Below are 19207 nucleotides of genomic sequence, written 5' to 3' on the forward strand. Positions count from 1 at the left end.
CCATGTGAAGACACAGCCAAGAAGATGGCCATTTACAAGCTAAGGAGAGAGGCCTCCATAGAAACCAACCTGCTTGATCTCAGACTTCTAGCCTCTGGAGTTGTGAGAAAATAAATGTGTGTTGTTTAAGCCACCCACCCTGTGGTGCTTTGTCATGGCAGCCCAACAGACTAATACACAGGCTATGCTGGGAGTCACTGTGGCATATTCCACATGTGCCTGCATCACGGCCCATAAAATAACTCAAAAAACAAATTAACTCGGAGATAATGAGGTACCAAAATGGTGGAGATGATAAAGAAAATGTGAAGGAAGAGGAAGAATAGGACAGACAACCTTAAAAGAGAAAGGGGAGATTAGGTCTGAGGTTTGGTGACTAGGGTACGAGAGTGAGCACACTGAGAGAGAGTGAGAGCAAGAGCGAGAGGGAGGGAAGTGAGATGGGAGAGCGGAGGAGAAGGAAGTCCCACCAGGAGAGCTTCCGCTCTTTCCATGGAAGAATTCCAGGAAGGAACGGACGCATCAGAGAGGTCAAAGAGGGGCAGCTACCGATCTGCCCTAAAGATCGGGGTCTGGTCATCAGTGGGATGGACTTGGAAGCTGCTGAGTTATCTGGCTCTCCCACCTCCCTACCCAGCTCTTTTCATAAAGGTTGTAGCTTCTCAGAGCATAAAGGTAGCAAATAGCTCATCTGGCCTCTAACAAGAAGACACAGCTCTGTTATTAATCAAGTGAGAATAAAGCAATTATCTGGATAATTCAGACATCCATCACCATTTTCAACTAAAATGTTCAGGTAAAAAAAGATGTAAGAGTTAAGAGAAGTAGATTAATTTGAATTAATTGCCTCAATTTACCATTTTATATTGGACTTGTCCAAATTAAGTGACATAGATGGACTTTAGCTAAGCTTATGGGTCAGCCAGTGATAGAGAATGCTGTCAGCCAGTGTTTTCCACCAAGGGACTCCAGTCCTAAGATCTGGTCTGGAATGAGAGGACAGACACATCCTTTCATTCTGACTCATTCTGGGAGGTATTTTCTGGGTATGATGCAGTGCCTCACATTCCAGAGTGTTAATCCAGTAGGATTAACCACACAAAAAACATTATGTACAGGATGAGTATGGAAAAAGAATTGAGGTGTCAGAGCCAGCTTCTTGTTTGCCTACTTGGGGAAAATGCATGAGGCATTTAGAAGGGGAAAATTGTGATAAACAGCATTTATATTAAGAACACATCCAAGAGCTGCAACCACAGGTGTTTCAGCTCATCTCTGTTTCTCCCCTAAGCACATTTCATCAGAAATCTGGATGTTATCAAAGGCATACCCTAGGAAATGCTACTAAGCCCATCTCCTCCTCTGGCAGTGGATTGCTATGGCATTTTCATGTTGCCTTTCTGAGCAGCCTCTCTTGCAGCTAGCTGAGGCTCAGAACCCCCATGCCTTGTGCTCTAGTAAATGCCATTAAGAGTCCTGGATGTCCTAATCCTCTCATTGAGATTCAGGATGGTGGAGTCCAAACTACTTGGGATATGAAGTCAGAACACTTGAATTTGAGTTCTAGCTCAGCTAGTTATATGCCAGGCGATCCTGGGAAGTCATTTAACTCTAGGGAGCCTCAGGTGCCTCACTTGTGATGTATACATAAAACTCACAGGGTTATTAGATAGATTAAAAGAAATAATAGGTCCCAAAGCCCTGAACAAACTTTAAAGCACTGTGCAGTTGCAGCTCTTGTTAATGAGACATGAGCTTATTTCCCCAGATAGAGGGTAACTTTCCCCTGATAGAGTCATGGAGATGAACTTTATGTTCTTCATTTGATCTTCTCACACATTCATAATCGCCCCTTTCGGGTATCTGTACTTACATATTGAAGGCAGTAAAATTTGGTGAGTTATGTAGAATTTAGCCCTGGCTTCATTATTTATAGGAATGGGGATTAAAATATCTATTTTGTAGGTTTTTTCTTTTGAATATTAAACGGGATAATTTATGAAAGTTAACTATCACAATGATTGGTACATTTTTGCTGCTTGATAAATATCAGGTTTTTCAAAAATATTTATAATGCTGTGGCTATTGTTCTGTTGCCACTCAGAAGCAGAGGGATGACTCCTCACCCTCCACAGCACCTGGCACTCTGTCATCATTGGTCTGTGAAGGCCCCTGTCTCACTTGGTTCATTTATTTGTCTCTTTATTCCCCATTCTAATTCCCCATCTCCACTTCCAACTCCTGTTCTTTTCCTCTTCACTCTCAAAGCAACCATTCTAAGGTATCTGATGTCATTTCATTTGTTTATTACTAGTTTTGTATGTTTCCTTATGTTGAGCTGTTTTGAATATAGAAAAGTTTTCTTTCTCTAACCACTGGATACTTTCTGAAGGAAAAAGAGCATTACGGACTCCAAAAGGAGCTTGAGATTTCAGCTTCAAGAGATTTTCTCCTTCTGAAAAGACAAGGGCTCAGGGCCTCTCTCCTCAGTGACTGTGGCTTTCAGCCCCAGGTGACTGGTCACTGCTTGGAAAGCACCAGGGATGAGCAGCACCTGATAAGGGAATGATCCTGCTCATTGAGCAAGAGGACTAATATCATCCTCATCGGGAACAAGCCACGCCCCACTACCAGGGAGACAGAAGAGGTTACTCAGGGCCATGTACAGGCTCACAGAACCTAGAAATTTCTAAAAGCAAGGCTCAAAAGGAACATTCTGTACACAAACTTAACTCTAAATGGATAATAGACATAAATATAAGACTTAAAACTATAAACTACCCAGAAGAATATATAGGAGTAAATTTTCTTGACCTTGATTTAGGCAGTGTTTCTTAGATATGTCTCCAAAAGAACAAGCAACAAAAGAAAAAATAGATAAATTGGGCTTCATCAAAATTTAAAACTTTTGTACTTCAAAGGACACCGTCAAGAAAGTAAAAAGACAACCCATAGAATGAGAGACAATATTTGCAAATTCTATATCTGCTAAGAGACTTGTTCCAGAATATATAAAGAACTCTTACAATTTAATAATAAAAAGTCTAAGTAACTCAATTAAAAAGTTCAAAACCCACAGGATTTGAATAGACATTTCTCCAAAGGAGATATATAAATTGCAAATAAGAACACAAAAAGATGTTCAGCATCATTAGCCATCAAGGAAATGCCAATCAAAATCACAATGAGATGCCACTTCACACCACCTAGGATGGCTATAATCAAAAAGATAGGTAGTAACAAATGTTGGCAAGGATGAGGAGAGATTGGAACCTTCATACACTGATGGTGGGAATGTAAAATGGTGCAACCACTTTGGAAAAGATTCTGGTAGTTCCTAAAATGATTAAACATAGAATTACCATATGACTCAGCAATTTCACTCTTAGGTATATATCCAAGAGAAATGAAAATGTATGTCCACGCAAAAACTTGTACATAAATGCTCATAGCAGCATTACTCATAATAGCCACTAAGGGAAAACAACACACATATCCATCAATTGATGACTAGATAAATAAACTGTGATGTATCCATACTATGGAATATTGTTTGGCAATAAAAAGGAATGAAATGCTACAACATGGATGCTAAGTAAAAAAGCCTATCACAAAAGACCACACATTGTCTGACCCCATTTATATGAAATGTCCAGAACAGGCAAATCTCTAGAGACAGAAAGTAGATTAGTGGCTACCCAGGGCTGGAAGATGGGAAGTGTAGGGGGTGACAGCTACTTGGTACAGGATTTCTTTTGGAGGTAATGACAATTGATTATGGTAATGGTTACAATTCTGTGAATATATTAAAACCACTGAATTATACACTTTAAATGGGAGTATTTTATGGTATGAATTTTATCTCAATAAAGCTGTTAAAAAAGAAGTCCCTTTCCAGGGTGGATCTCAGGACAGCTGAAAGTGGCCATTATTTTTTAAACAACTTTATTAAAAGCTAAGTGCCACCATTAAGAAAAGAAAGACAAGGAACCGCTAATACCAAACAGTACATGTTTCTATTCTGCTTTGGAGACTAAGTAACCAAAAGCAGATTGGGTTCTGGGGACAGCCTGACTCCTCTCCCAAGGCTGATAGAAAGGGAAGGATGTATAGATGAAAACAACATCAGGAATCTGATAATTATTTGGTTTTGACTTCAGAATGCAGGTAAAGACAGTGTCAAAGAAAGTTCCAACCCAAAACTGGCACATCTCCCGGCTTCTCTTATAATGGATGGTCTGTGTCTGAACAGCGGACAGCAACAGAAGAGACCTGAGATATGACCACAAAGCTTTGCTGTCCATATACAGTACCCACCTGACCATCTGTAGATAGGCTGGGGAAGTTTCCCTTTTACAGACTCTTAATTGCTATGCTGACTAGAGCATTAATAATTTCATAAAATTCTGCCAGTTAGGCAGCCTGCTAATGGGTGCCCAGGTATTCTCAGATTGATGGGGCACGTATTGGGAAATGAGTCGGATTCAACAACCTTAATGGCCCTTTGAGACCCTGAATCTCTGTGATTCTATATAATTAGTTACATAGCAATATTTATTCTGAATACAAACCCACAAGAAATCAATTAAGTTTTTCATTTTTAATGAGCAATAGATTACAAGGAAATACACTGATATCAAAGTTTCATCTTCATAAAGCAATTCCCAAGCAATTTTATGTCATTAACATAGATTTAGTGCAATTAGAGTAGAATGAATAGTCTAGATTATAAACTAGGAGATCCAAGTTCTTGCCCTATCTCTGCCCTTGTCTTGGGGAAAAAAAATCAAAGGAACAAAAAAACCACCTCAGGCTGTCTAGGCCTCAGTGTCCCTCTAAAATGAGAATATTATTGAGAGTCGGTCTCTAAGATCCTCTCTATGTCTAACAGCCTATGAATCCCTGTTCTTCCATTTCCCTTCACAGCTCTGGACAAGGAGAATTCAGCTCAATATTCATGGCGTTCTATACAATCTAGCGTCTTAATGCCATATGTACTATACAGTCATGTACCGCGTAAGGACATTTCGGTTAATGACAGACCACACATACAACAGTGGTCCCTTAAGATTAGTATCAGACAGCCTAGGTGTGTAGTAGGCTATACCATGTAGGTTTGTGTAAGTGCACTCTATGATGTTCGTACAATGATGAAATCGCCTAACGACGGGGATACGTTCTAAGAAATACCTCGTTAAGCGACACATGGCTGTATATTTAATGCTAAGTATCTAATACGTAATTTGTATTGCAACCCCCAGTTAAGTCACAGATTGAATTAGCCAGAAAGCTCTGTTCCTGGCCTGGGCACAGAAAACTATGCCCCCTCCCCATCCCCCTGTCCCCCTTTTCCCAGCCTTCTCCATGGACTCAACTGGCTGCCTGGGTTACAGACAGACATGTCAAACATATTCTCAGCTTCCTGCCTTTGCTCTTTCAGTGGCACTACCCACTCCAATTACCCAAATCCTGCCTATCACCCAAGATCCAGTTCAACTCTCACCTCCTCCAGAACCCCTCAGACCTCTATCGGACCACTGCAATCTAGCTGGATAGACCCCACACTGGGCACTTTATATATGCTTGTTGTTAACTGTGATGTGTATTCATGCCCTCCTCCTCTTCTGTAAGTTCTCAGAGGACAGAGTGCTCAGGGCCTCCCTAAATGCTTCAAGAGACTCAATGGTTGTGTGGGGAATGGCAAGGCTTGTTTATCCAGCTAGACATCTGTTTATCCTCAGTGCTGGTCTTAGCTTCTACAGGAAGCGCATTCTGAGCCTTAGTCCTGTGAGAACATAAGGAAAACTTAAAAATCAGTAATGAGAAGCCAACAAAAGCCAGCAAAAAGCCTTTCAAAGAAAAGCTAAGGTATATCTAAGCAAGCTTAGAGGTCAAGGCAAGGACGAAGCCTAAAGCTAGACATGAGGAAGAACTTCCTGAGAGTTCCCCAGTACCTCTGGGAGGACATACCCTCTCCTTATTTGGAAATCTATTTAAAGTGGGCGATGAGTTATATTTCTTAGGCAGCATGAGTACAGGTCTTTGTAGAGGCAGGTGGCCTCCCAGAAAGCCATTCTCCTCAATGCTTCAGAATTCTCAGGCACAGATCCTAACCACAATGAGGTTTGAGCCCAGCATAATTTATGTATTGGTTTTTAAGTTCCAAAGTCTTCATAGAATCAAGTTCGTCAGAGCTGGAATGGGCCTAAGAGGTCATCTAGTCCTGCCCACCCGTCACACAGAAGAGGGACTGACACTGACAGTCTCAGAGACTGTCCCATGTTCCTGGTTCATAGATCCTGCCTCGCTCTCATACTGATTCAAATTCACCGTACATTCTAAATTAAGGTCTAAACATATGCAGCAGCATGCAAGAGTAAAAATGAAGTGCATGTGCGGGAAAAAAACCTGTCTCACAAAGACCATCTCACATCATAATCACGGTATTTACACCTTACCTACTACCTGCCTAGCCTAGTGTGCAGTGTTGGTGAGGGAGAAGGGAGAGGGATGCAAAGGTGAAAACTACCACACAGTTCCTGCCCCCCAAGCTTATCTCTCTGGTTGGCAAGGTCATATATAAACACATGAAAAATTAAATCATATTACCAGAGAAAAATTTTTGCCCAGGCAGGACAATAATAGAAGGTTTGTATGAAGGCCCTTCATAATCAGGTGCCCTGTAAGAAACTGACTGACAGGAGGTCAGGGTCAGAAACCATGAGATCTAACTTGGCTGGACCCAGAGAAAGGCTCCTTGAAGTAGGTGGGGCTGAAACAGACCCTGAAGGGTCGATGGATGAGATCTGCATAGTCAAGGAAGTGATATTTCACACGCATATAACGTCACTGCACGTTGAACAGTGCTGACTTCTGACTTCTCTCCCCTGGGAAGAGCTGCTGCTCGACATTCTGCCCTTATCTCTTGGATAGCAGAATGACGGAGTAGGAAAGTTTTCTTTTTTTGCTTCCTCACAGGAGGTTAGTCACCCATCAGTAATGTCTTCCTTTGGCTGACACTGGCCCCCCCCTTCGAGTTCCACCTGTATCATTCCCTTAAGTGCACTATCCTCTCTTGACATTTCTCATTTGTGTGTGCGTACCTGTGTGTGTGCGCATGTGCTCATGCACGCTTTGTCATTGGCATGCCAAGACCACGCTGGGCATGGTTCCATCTACAATTCCTAAGTTTACTTTCCAGTTTCTGGGCATCATTTACAATTATAATGCTGTCATAGGCAGAAAAGAGATAGACTAATTAATCATTGTCAATACTGGTCCCTACTTGCCAGATGAGATTTTTGAGCAGCATAGCCGGGAATAATTTGTATCAGATTGTGTTTCCTTGTTTTATGTCACTGAAAAGATTTATTTAGCATCATGGTCACTGTACATAAATATCCTGGAAGCAATGGGGTATAACTGAATGGCATAGATTCATTCATTTATATTGAGCAAATTATGTACTGAACACCTATTTCAGTATGTGAACCCTACTGAACTCAGAATATTGGCTTGTGAGCAGTCTTTAATAACATCCATAGTTCCCTGAACTTGGCCAGGACTCTTCTGGTCACGTGAAGATAAATCGAATGCATAGTTTCACTTCTAGAGACTGTAACTGGAATACTCAGCATTATCTAATGCCTCGAAATTCCACTAGTCAGGTGGCTTTCTACTGGGTACCCAGAACTCTGTGATTACTCAACTGTGGTTCACCAGATGGGACTTTGCATTCATGAGCTGATAAGTCATAGCCATGAGCTGAGACTAATCTTGGTGACACCAGAATGTGTCTCAGCCAGAGTCACTAGTATGCTTGCTGTAGGAGGGCCTCCAATCCCTCAGGAAGGACAGTGATTTCGAATGCCCACAAATGTTGGGAGACCAGAGACAAATGGATTCTCGGTCACAGCAATGCATGGACCTCCTGACGCCCAGCTTTGCTTCTGCTCCCTTTCCTCAGCCTGATTTCCTGTGTTCTATTAACCTCTGTTTATATATACTTTGTGGTTAGCTAGCTCAAATGGGTACCCTACAAATACACTTCCACTCTAACACACACGTAATAAGTCACCATTTATTGAGTGTCATTTTGTTCTTTGCCAGGTATCATTCTATCAATGCAATTATTTATAGAATTGTTTCATTTAATTCTCACATAAATGTCCTATGAGGTAGATATTTTTTTTTAAAGATTTTATTTTTCCTTTTTCTCCCCAAAGCCCCCCAGTACATAGTTGTATATTCTTCATTGTGGGTCCTTCTAGTTGTGGCATGTGGGACGCTGCCTCAGCGTGGTTTGATGAGCAGTGCCATGTCCACGCCCAGGATTCGAACCAACGAAACACTGGGCCGCCTGCAGCGGAGCGCGCGAACTTAACCACTCGGCCACGGGGCCAGCCCCTGAGGTAGATATTTTTAATCCTGTTTTAGGGATGATGAAACACAGGCCTAAGAAGGTGAAGTCACTTGCCCACGGTTACAAACCTAAAAGAAACCCAGCTAGGATTCAGTCCTGGGTCTTCTTGAGTCAAATACTCACCTGGTTTCCTTTATGTCAGCTCACCTCCCTGGACCAATATTTTCTCTGTTCAATGAGTAGCTTATACTAGAAAATTTTCTGACTCCTGATTCTATTTGATGTCTCTCTGAAAATTGGTCAATGTCCCTTGAAACTTAGAATTTGTTTGGGAGGGGGTGCTGAGAAATGTTCTGCTTAAAGGAAAGGGATGAAGGGTGACATGTGTGGTCATAAATAATGCTATATTTTCAAATAGCTTTACGAAAGACTTGAGTGAATTTTATAGTTTAAGAAAAATCTGTACCTTAATCCTTACTGTATTTCTGTGAATCTACTCAAGTCACTCAACAACTCAACATTTGCTCTGCAGTGCTTGTGTACTTGACCCTGTCAGAGGATGAGCACTGCTGAAGGAAGCCCAGCACAGGGGTGACTTTCCAGAGGAAATCAAGGAAAGAAAGGGAAGCTGACCCCAGTTCTTCCGAGTCTTAGGCCTTTTCCTTTAGAGATGGAAATAGTCAGCTCGGGGGCATCCAAACACCTCATAAGTCTTCCCTGCATGCAAGTTATCAGATCGGTTTTGATCTTCAAATCCTAAAAATTATGTTCTCTAGTGACACTGACTCTAGGACTCTGACTTAATCTGTCATCCATCAGAGAAAGCCTGGATATGTGATTGTAAATTAAAGTTAGTCATCTCCTTTTTTTTCTTTATACCTAAATATTCTCACCCTTAAAGTGAATATGCACAGGAGCAAGACCATTTCCTGAAATACTAACAGCAGCTCCTCCTAGGGAAAGTCAGTCCACCTAAAAGATTCAAACAAAATGCTCAGAGAAATGGGATTTCAGGGCAATTACTTTTTCCAGACCTTTTACTATTCAGTGGTGTAAGCACGGCCAGCTTGGGTGGAGACCTGTGTGATATCAACCTTTAACAATATTAATATACCGTGGATGAAAAGCAGCTAATTACTGAAGGGAGTTTAGCTGCGCATGGGGAGTTCCTGGCTCAGGAAAATAATACATGAATGAGGAGAAGTGTGGAGGCCCACGTGCCGGGAGCAAGGCAAACATGGTTATGCCAATCTCCTCAGAGGGAACAGGAGTCTTTACACCCCATTTCAGAATATGACTCTTCTGGAACCATCACTCTTGTCACTAGAAAATTAGATGACTTCACAAGTAGTTACATCTGGATATATCTTTTAAATAGCAAATTGTAACAATAAATACTGACCCGCAACAGGCGCGTGGTGTATCCATTAGTCCACAGTCCCTCCTCATGGCTCCTGCGCCCCTCCATTCCCACTCCTTCCTTTGCACCCCTCCTATACCCCACACAGTTCAGTGCTGCTTACAGCCTGCCTTCATTGCTCACCAGCAGCTTCCTGTCTATGCATCTTATCTCCCCAGCCAGACTGTGGAGGTGCCTTGGGGACAAGGCCAATCTCAGACGTTTGTCCATCCCATCACAGCACCATCCCGACAGTCACCCTCTGTGACTGCTTCTGGGTCTGGAAACCAGCATTGCTGAAATACCTATTCTGTGCCTGACCTCCCACAGCTGGGCAGAGGAAGGGCACCTTGGCAAAGTTTCCTGTGGGAAATGGACAGCACCTAGAAGAGAAGGGAAGGTTTCCTGGCGGAGGTTCCGGGATGTTGAGGAGAAACATGCTGTGTCCCTCCACTACTCTGTTCCTCCTCACTGGCCTCTCCATCCCAGCAGGAACCCAGGAGCTGGTTCCTGTCGGGGACAGCCGCCTCTCCATGGCCCAGCCCACCGGGGTCGGGCCCTGCGGCTGCTCTTCTCCAGAGGCCCCGTGTCACTGAGGCTTCTTGAAGACTTGGGCACCTGGCCTCCTGCTGTGAGTGGGCCGTGGTCCCTCAGGGCAGTAGGAGTCAGCCGCTCACCAGGCCTCTCTTCCCCTTTCTCTCTGCTCCCTCTCTCCAGATGGGCTGAATCCAGGGCAGGTAACTCATAGCCACAGGTACTGATCAGGATTGAGGCACCCATGCAAACGCAGAGCCCACCCCAGTGGAAAAGAACGGGTAGGAAAATATCAGCCAAGATGCTCTTAAGGCCCAGCTCTCCAAGTGGCTACAAGTCAGAACAGGGACAAGGGATGGGTTTTGTCCCCGTGCCTGGTCATCTCCAAGGCACCGCTGGGTCAGGGCAGGCTTCTGAAGCGCGAAGCCCACGGGTCCCGCGTCCCCATTCTCTGAGACCCCGGGGCCAGGCCGGGCCAGAGGAAAGGCCCTGGCCGGTCTGAGCTGAGGCCCCTCGCCGGCCCCTCCTCGTGGCGCGGAGACGAGCCTGGTGTGGAAAAGCAAACAGGCCCGGGACGCTGCCCTTTGGACCTTTTGCAATTCGCTCGGCGCTCTTCAAGCCAGGGTGCTGGGGCCGGGCGGGCAGCCTCGCATAAATAGGGCGCGGGCGCCAGGCGCGCATTCCCAGCTCGGGGTGCAGGGCGGCCGCCGTGCGCCCGTCCCCGCGGAGCCCCAGGCGCAGGGAGGGAGCCGCCCGCACGTCGGCCATGGGCCCGCCGAGGCCCGCGCTGCTGCTGCCCGCGCTGCTGCTGCTCGCCGTCGGCGCCCGGGCCGGTGAGTGAGGGGCAACGAAGAACCGAACCAGAGAGGGTGGAAGCCGGTGGCCGGGCAGCTTGGGGCTAGGACAGAGGGAGGGCAGCCACAGGGTCGGGGAACAGGGGGACAGCATCTGTCGGGTGGCTCCTCCAGACTCAGGATAGGGGGCGGAGGAAGGAGGGGCTGGAGAGTGGGTTCTCCAGAGCTGGCTTCCCTCCTGTGGTCCTTCCTGTCAGACCCTAGGACCCAAGGACTCATCAGCAAAGACGGGAAAAACACACAGTTATCTTTCTGTTTTTCTTGCAGAAGCTGAAGTGCAGGAAAATGTGAGCCCCAGCTGTTCAAGTAAGGCATTTCCCCACTGGACAAGGAAGGGCACCCTCCCCCCCCCAACCTCCCCCCTCCCCCCCCCCCCCCCCCCCCCCCCCCCCCCGCCCCAGCCTGAATCTATCTAAAATAATGCTATCATGGGTGTCACTAAAATGATGCTATCATGGGTGTGCACTGCTCTGAGCCCCAAGAAGCCATTTTCTTGGGCCTCCGCCAACCCCCAAGGGGTCTCAGCTCTCTTCTACCTGTCCTTCTGTTCTGTCCCAAAACTTTGGTCTGGGGGTAGGGTGGGGAAGGGACTCTCACTCAGCCTGTGGACACTTTGAAGAAACATCACCATCCTGTTTATCAGTGACTAATCATTGATTTGAAGCACAGGAAGGTGAAGAAATGCTGACTTTTAACCTTTGTGCAGAAATCCAGACTCCCACCCCTTTGTATTTACCTGACCCCTAGGGGTCAAGGGAGCTGGCCTTGCAGTGGTACCTGGTGTTCTGAGAGCCGAAGGCTTGCCTCTGATGGGGTAGCACTGCCATCTCGTGGGTATCTGGCATCACTGCATCTGGGCACATGACCCAAATGTTCTTTTTCTCAAATCCTTCAGAAAATTCCTCTCAAGCAAAGGGGAAACCTCCAGGAATCTTTCCTGGGAGTTTCTTAAGTCAGCCAGATGCCCCTAAGCTTAATTAACTTTGCCTCAGGTATCTGGCAGAGCCAAAAAAGAGCCACAGAATTATGGTATTTTCAAGCTGAAAAGACAATTAGAGATAATTTGCTTTGTGTTATCAATTCTTAATTTTCCAGGGAGTCTCTCCTATAGACTTTCTGGACCCCATTACTTGACACTCCCCTCCTTGTATCTCAAATGATATGTTTAAGGAACGCCAGCTAATGTAAAGATTAGCCTCAGCAAAACCATAATGGAGAAGTTAAATCTATAAAGGAAAATTAAATATAATGCAGAGGCAATTAAAAATAATTTGAGTTTAATTGCCATTTTTGATCACCATTTTTGACTACCCTCCATGGCCAGAATGGACTTTCCCTGGGAGAGTTATTTCTCCGATGTGGTTGACTTATTCCTCCTTGTTGTAGAAGACACAACTCGATTCAAGCACCTCAGGAAGTACACGTACAGCTATGAGGCTGAGAGTTCCAGTGGAGTCCCCGGGACTGCCGATTCGAGAAGCACCACCAAGATCACCTGCAAGGTATGAGGGGAGATAGGGGGCCACTGGAGGAACTTGGAGCCCTCAGCCAAGCAAACCGGCTTTGTGCCAGGACTGCTGTAACCTCGAAGTGCTGGGACTGGCCGTCAGCTTGAAAGTCAGCCACTTTACTGAGAAGTTGTCTGCCACGGAAAATTTTGTCAACCAGATTTGTTTTCCCATTAGCTTCGAAGATGTCAGTGGAATATGTGAGCTAGCATATCAGCAATGCAGGCCAGCAGATTTAACATGAGGAGAGATACCCAGTGGGTGAGCCGAGGCAGGTGGGCCTATGAGGAAGCCATTCTGGGTGCCCTTTCTGTCTAAGTCAAATAGCACCTGTCGCTAAGAACAAACAGAAAAAAGAACAATTTAAACATGCGGTTTGTTCTCACATAAAACTTTACGTATTTTTGAGATGAGTTATACTCATGTCCGTATTCATATGGAATAGATCAAAGGGCCACTAGTGGGATTCATGTGGGGAAAAGAAGTCAAGCTGAGTTGCCCTCTTGTTTCTAGGGCCCCATCATCTGTGCCGTCAGATAAGGAAACCACTGGTCATATGTGGCTATTTAAATTGAATAAAAGTAAAAATTCAGTTTCTTAGTCACACTGGCCACATTTCAGGTGCACAATAGCCATCCTTGGCTAGTGGCTCCCATATTGGATAGTGGAAATATAGAACATTTCCATCATGGTAGAAAGTTCTCTGATCAGTGCTGGATAACAACTAGGCATCTGATTAAGCTCTAGTTATATGTGAAGCTGTGAATAGGCCCTAATAGATACAAATGATTTTGATTTTGGGGGGTTTTTTGGTGACATTGAGGAAACATTTGCTGTTGAAACCAATGATAGCCCTCCTCCCGCTTCCTGTTTTTCTTAACTCTCACTCTGAGGCTTCATTGTACCTCTCTGTAACTAAAGTGAATACATTTAGAACCAATAAAAGAGGTCCTCCTTCACATGCTTATGAGCGAACTGAAGAAACTTGGCTCCCCAGAACATGGAAAAGGCCCCAAATAGGACCAAGTCTATTGATTCATGGAGAACCCATGAGGCATGATAAGGACACAGGTGGTATTGGAGAGCAGAAGTCTTGTTCCCCAAAAGCATTGCTCTTGGTGTCCTGATTAGCAAGTAAGCCCTGGGCCATGGGGGAAGCTGGCATTCCTGAGGGAGAGTCTTCATGTGCCATTTACCCTCTTCTCAGGTCGAGCTGGACGTCCCCCAACCCTGCAGCTTCATCCTGAAGACCAGCCACTGTACCCTGAAAGAGGGGTATGGCTTCAACCCTCGGGGCAAGACCTTGCTGAAGAAGACCAAGAACTCTGAGGAATTTGGGGCCGCCATGTCCAAGTAAGGCGTGGACCTGTGTACTTAAACGTCTGAGCTCCTGGCATCACTGGATGTGGTGTGTGTGTCCACGGAGATATGAATGTGTGTGTTCATGTTAGGCATGTATATGAGTATAAGTATTTGTATTCTGTATTCACCATGGATCAGAGAATTGCTGAGTTTTCACACAATCAAAAAGAGGGAAGCCTTATTTCCCCTCCCCTAATGAAGTTCTCTAATTATTATTTAAATTTGTTTCTAAAAGATCTCATGCTCTAAACTCCCTGAGACAATAAAACTGAGATGGCTTATTTAAACAAGTGAATTCCCGTTTAAAGAATTATACAAGACAGGGGTGCCTGGCAGTGCTTGGGGAGGGTCCCGGCAGAACTTGTGGCGGAGGCCCGCACCTCGCAGTGCAGGAGTCCAGGGAGAGCCAAGGCCTGAGCCGTTCCCTCCCAAGGCCAGCATTCTGCCAGCATGTGCTGACCGGGACATTCCCATTGTTTGCAGCTGGCCTCTCCTGTGACAACGGGGATCAGTGTCCATGTTGTACCAGTTGTTAAATTTGCTGAACGTCACCCCTGCCTCATCTCCAAACCACGGATTGTAGTGTCCTAAGAGTGTGCAAATGCAGACAGTCAGGGATTTGTTGATTTGGAAGCATGGGAAGCTCCCTCCCTGCCCATCTTTCGATTTGTTAAACGTTAGACTCAGAAGCCAGTCTTTTCTTGGCAGACTAGTAGGCCTTGACGCTTCTTTCTCTCCCCACACACCCTATTTCATCCGAGACTTGGATGTACATGAGGGAGCAGGGTATAGTGACAGGAGGGAGTAGTAGTCACTTTTTGGCCCTTACTCTGCTCCAAACAAAAGGGACTCCTGCTCTTGACCACCTTCAGGCTTTTCAAACCTGCATCGTGGTGTCTGGAACCTTCTGAGAGGATGGGGCTGTGGGGGACCTGCCTGGTCTCCTTTTCCTCCTTCTGACTCAGCTAGAGCAGGTGTAGTCAGGCCCTTTGAAAGCCCAAAAAGGAAGTCCCCAAAAGAAAGTTCCTAAGATTGGAGTTGACCCAAGCTTTCAGACATGGCCTAAGGCCACATAAAAGAGTGAATGTCCAACAAATGTATGAAAAGAAGCTCAAACTCACTAGTAGTCAGGAAATGGAATTAATGTAACAATAAGATGTTTATAACCTTATACCCATAAGACTACAAAAGTTTAGACCGGCTACAGCACTCATTGCTGACAAGTCTATGAGGGAAAGTGTACTCTCATGCATTGCTGTGGAAATGAGAGCTATTAGTCTGTATCTATTATAATTAAAAATACTTAAAGTCTTTGACACAGCAATTTCAATCTCTGGGGCTCTAGCCTGTGAAAAGAAAAGCGGTAATGTGTGAAGATATATGCATAGGCATGTTTGTTTCAGTGCTGTTCATGTGGCAAAAAAAAAAAAAAAAAAATACAGAAAGAGAGACAGTGAATGCCATCAGCCAGGGGCATGTCTGAATAAATTATATATAACCATAGAATGGAATGTTACATAGCTTTTTGAAAAGAATCTGTTGGAGCTATCCCAAATGACTCAGAAAGATTTTCATAGAGTATAATTGAGAAAAGCAAGGTTAAAAAAAAGTATGTATAGGGCCAGCCCTGGTGGCCTAGTGGTTAAGTTTGGCACACTCCACTTTGGTGGCCTGGGTTTGATTCCTGGGCGCAGACCTACACCACTCGTCTATCATTGGCTATGCTGTGGCGGCAGCTCACATGCGAAATAGAGGAAGATTGGCAATAGATGTTAGCTCAGGGCAAATCTTCCTCAGCAAAAAAAAAAAAAAAAAAAAGTGTGCATAATATAATACCATTTTTATAAAACAAGCAATGACAAAATTTTTATCTGTAGATGTTTCCACCTCCACACATCTATATAGGATTGTCTAGACACACATGGAACACCCAGCAGGTTGTTCCATGGGAAGTATAGCAGCAGAGACTTATGTGCTTGGAGAACAGAGAGGGGATGGGTGAGTCACACAAAAAGGGAAAAGAAACAAAAGAAGGCCAAAAATATACACTTATTTGTATACATTTTTGAAAATGTATGTATATGTATAGATATAAAGAAAAGATGTGAAAAAGAAAATGGTAAGTCAAAAGGAGGCTGCAAAGCCACCGAGCCAAGTCCAGTAGGCTCGCGATGGAGAAAGGACATTTCTGTGACCACACTCTCTCTGGGACAGGTACAACCTCAGGCTGGCCGTTCCTGAAGGGAAGCAAGTTTTGCTTTACCCAGAGAAGGATGAACCAAAACACATCCTGAACATCAAGAGGGGCATCATTTCCGCCCTGCTGGTTCCCCCGGAGACGGAAGAGGCTACACAAGTGTTGTTCCTGGTGAGAATTTAGAGAGCTGTAACAGTGGCCCTTTGAACCCATCTTCACATATTCCAGCCGGGTCCTGCCTTATACGTAAAGTGCATATTGGCTTAGCCACATGCCTTGTTACACAGGAGCCCCTGTACTGGTGTGAAGCACCAGTCCCCAAGGCTGCCCGTCCCCTGGGCTCACTGAGGAATCATCCCAAGCAGCCTGAGCAGGTTGGGTCGAATTTTAAAGCAGTTTTTGGGGAGTCCTGACTACCCGACTCCTTTGATTTTGTTTTCTTCCCTCAGGTGTAACACAGTAAAGCCTGTGTGTATTTTAAACACAGAAAATAATGGAATCTGTTACCAGCCTCTTTTAAGAATTTCAGGTTTCTGTCTGAGAGGGAATTCAATTTCCTTGAGTCTCACGAACATTTGTGAAGCCTTCGTGTGTTCTAAGTTCTATACCACACGACACCGCACTTGAGAACGCAGAGCTGCCTCCTGCAGAGGCCTTCCCTCAGGGAGTTCTCGGGATCTGGGGGGAGAAATAAGACACACGTCACACGGCCTGTTGCAATACATGCCGTAAATGAGCAATAGAGAAAATGCTCGGAGAGCACTGAGTGTAAAGTCACAGGTGGCTGGGTCCTTGGAGGCCAGGCCGGTGTGCCTCGGAACCAGAACCACCCTTACCCAGTGTTCCCACTCCGACTCTGGCCAGCCAGGCACCAGCCATGCCCACACTCTGATTAGGAAAAAAGTCGCTCCCAAATCCATGTTGCTCCTGCCTTTTCTCCCAGGCTCCCTTCCCAACCCAGCCCAGATCACCTAAGGATGTTTTCCCACGTTGAGCGCACCTGTTTATCTTCTGCTCCCTAGGATACTGTGTATGGAAACTGCTCTAGTAACTTTACCGTTAAAACACGGAAGGGAAATGTGGCAACAGAAATATCCATTGAAAGAAACCTGGACAAGTGTGATCACTTCAAGCCCATGAGCACAGGAGTTAGCCCGCTGGCCTTGATCAAAGGCATGGTAAGTTTCTCATCAGCATTGCTGTTCACAGGAATCAGCATCTTCTTTATTATTAAAATTCTGAATGTCAGAGCTAGTGGGGATCTCCGAGAAGAACTGGCCCAGCCTCTTCTTTATATGGACTATAGTGGGAAACTGAGGATCCAACAGGGAAAGACTGCCTGAGGCCATGTGGCCTGCTATTAACTGAGGCAGAACTAGAATCAGGTTCCTGACTCCCAGTCTAGGGTTTTGTCCTTCTTCCTGTCATTCTATCATTTGTACCAAACCTGCCGTCACTTGAGAGTAATGACTGTCCATCCCTGAGAAAGCTCCAGAGCTGAACACAGGGCAGCAAAGCCCTAATGCTCCTTCCTGTGAAAGGCTGGATGTCCCCAGCTCTAAGCCTCTGGCCTCCGAGGAAGTCCTAGGACCTGTCTTCTACTCCCCTCTCCCTCACTCCCATGGAGTGACATGACTGAGAGTGTTCCAACATCCTGTCCTTCCATCCCATGTACGACCCTGACCAACACCTGGCCCCTCTGCCTCCTGCCTGGGACCCCCTCACTATAGCGCTGTATTACCTGAGCTTGCCTAATTCCTAATGGAACATGTTCCAGGACATAAGTCAGCTTGTCTCAGTAAACACCAAAGGCTTGAGCAATCAATGCCATGCCTGGCAACACTCTTGGTCATTGTCCTTGGGGCCAAAAATAGGGAGTCTGATGACCGCGAGGGCCACAGTCAGAAGAGGCCAAGGCATTGGCTTATGCGTCTTTCCTGAGCACCTGCTGTGTGCTCAGCCCCACTCTGGCAGCACTGAGGGAGGGACAGTGGCAGATGAACCATGGGCCTTCCCCTCAGGGTCTTACCATCTAATGCAGAAACACGGTTCATACACGTGCCAATAAAGAACGATAGATGGCGTACCTGATAAAGAGACAAACTGAGCAGTGCAGACAAGTAATCCTAGGCCTGACCAGGAAAAAGAAAGCACTATTCACTTAGCTCATTGGGCAAAGCTGCTAGTAGACCCAATTAGAAGAAATGATGGGTGAGTGTCAATGAGTCTAGCCTCAAAGTTTCATGGAGGATGTGGAGCTTGAACCCGAAAGATACAAAGGATCTGTAAACAGAAGAGAGACATAAGAACAGGCTTCTAGGCAAGGAAAACAGAATGAGCAGTAGTGTGTGAAGCGTTAATGTGTGGTGGGATGGGTGTGTGGAAGATACCAGGTTATATATACCTTGGGCAGGGTGAGAAGTCCGTTGGGGTGAATAAAGAGTCTGTAGCTTGACTCAGATTTGGTTGTGCCAAGTTATTGTATCCCTTATCTAAATGTCAAGTACCAAGTTCTCTTCTTTAACTGAGTTTATCTAGTGGTACAGAACTCCCATTCGACCACCACCTCTTCTTCCTTGAAGGTAAATGCCTCTGGCCGAAGACTCAGGTTCAAGCCCTAGGGACTGACCAAAACATTTTTCCCCCAATCTCCTCCACAGATCCGCCCCTTGTCAACTCTGATTGGTAGCAGTCAGTCCTGCCAGTATACCCTGGAGTCCAAAAGGAAGCATGTGTCAGAAGCCATCTGCAAAGAGCAACACCTGTTCCTGCCCTTCTCCTACAAGTAGGTCACCTGCTATGCCCCTGATTCATCATATATGGGGTCAGTGTAAGCTAAAGCTTCTCAGGTGCCCTGTTCCTAACTAGACTGTGCCTGAGAGGGGACTATAAAGAGATATAAAGCAGAGTCCATCCCTGTCCCCCTTTTCAAGCTAACAGGCAATTTGGCAGGAAAATCTTAGGCGTGCAAAACAATTTGAGACCAACAGA

At 45.4% G+C, this 19207-nt stretch overlaps 1 protein-coding gene across 1 annotated transcript in view; it reads left to right on the forward strand.

The window, feature by feature from the left end:
• The first annotated feature begins 10921 nt into the window (after positions 1-10921).
• Positions 10922-19207, forward strand: part of APOB (apolipoprotein B) — a 39204-nt gene continuing 30918 nt past the window's right edge. The window contains exons 1-7 of the mRNA XM_044772007.2: positions 10922-11128; positions 11417-11455; positions 12536-12651; positions 13865-14010; positions 16234-16387; positions 17239-17394; positions 18877-19001. Coding sequence (XP_044627942.2) covers positions 11062-11128; positions 11417-11455; positions 12536-12651; positions 13865-14010; positions 16234-16387; positions 17239-17394; positions 18877-19001 — 803 coding nt within the window. The 5' untranslated portion in view covers positions 10922-11061. The remainder of the gene's footprint in view (positions 11129-11416; positions 11456-12535; positions 12652-13864; positions 14011-16233; positions 16388-17238; positions 17395-18876; positions 19002-19207) is intronic.

Source organism: Equus asinus, chromosome 6, assembly GCF_041296235.1.
Source record: "Equus asinus isolate D_3611 breed Donkey chromosome 6, EquAss-T2T_v2, whole genome shotgun sequence".
Taxonomy (NCBI): domain Eukaryota; kingdom Metazoa; phylum Chordata; class Mammalia; order Perissodactyla; family Equidae; genus Equus; species Equus asinus.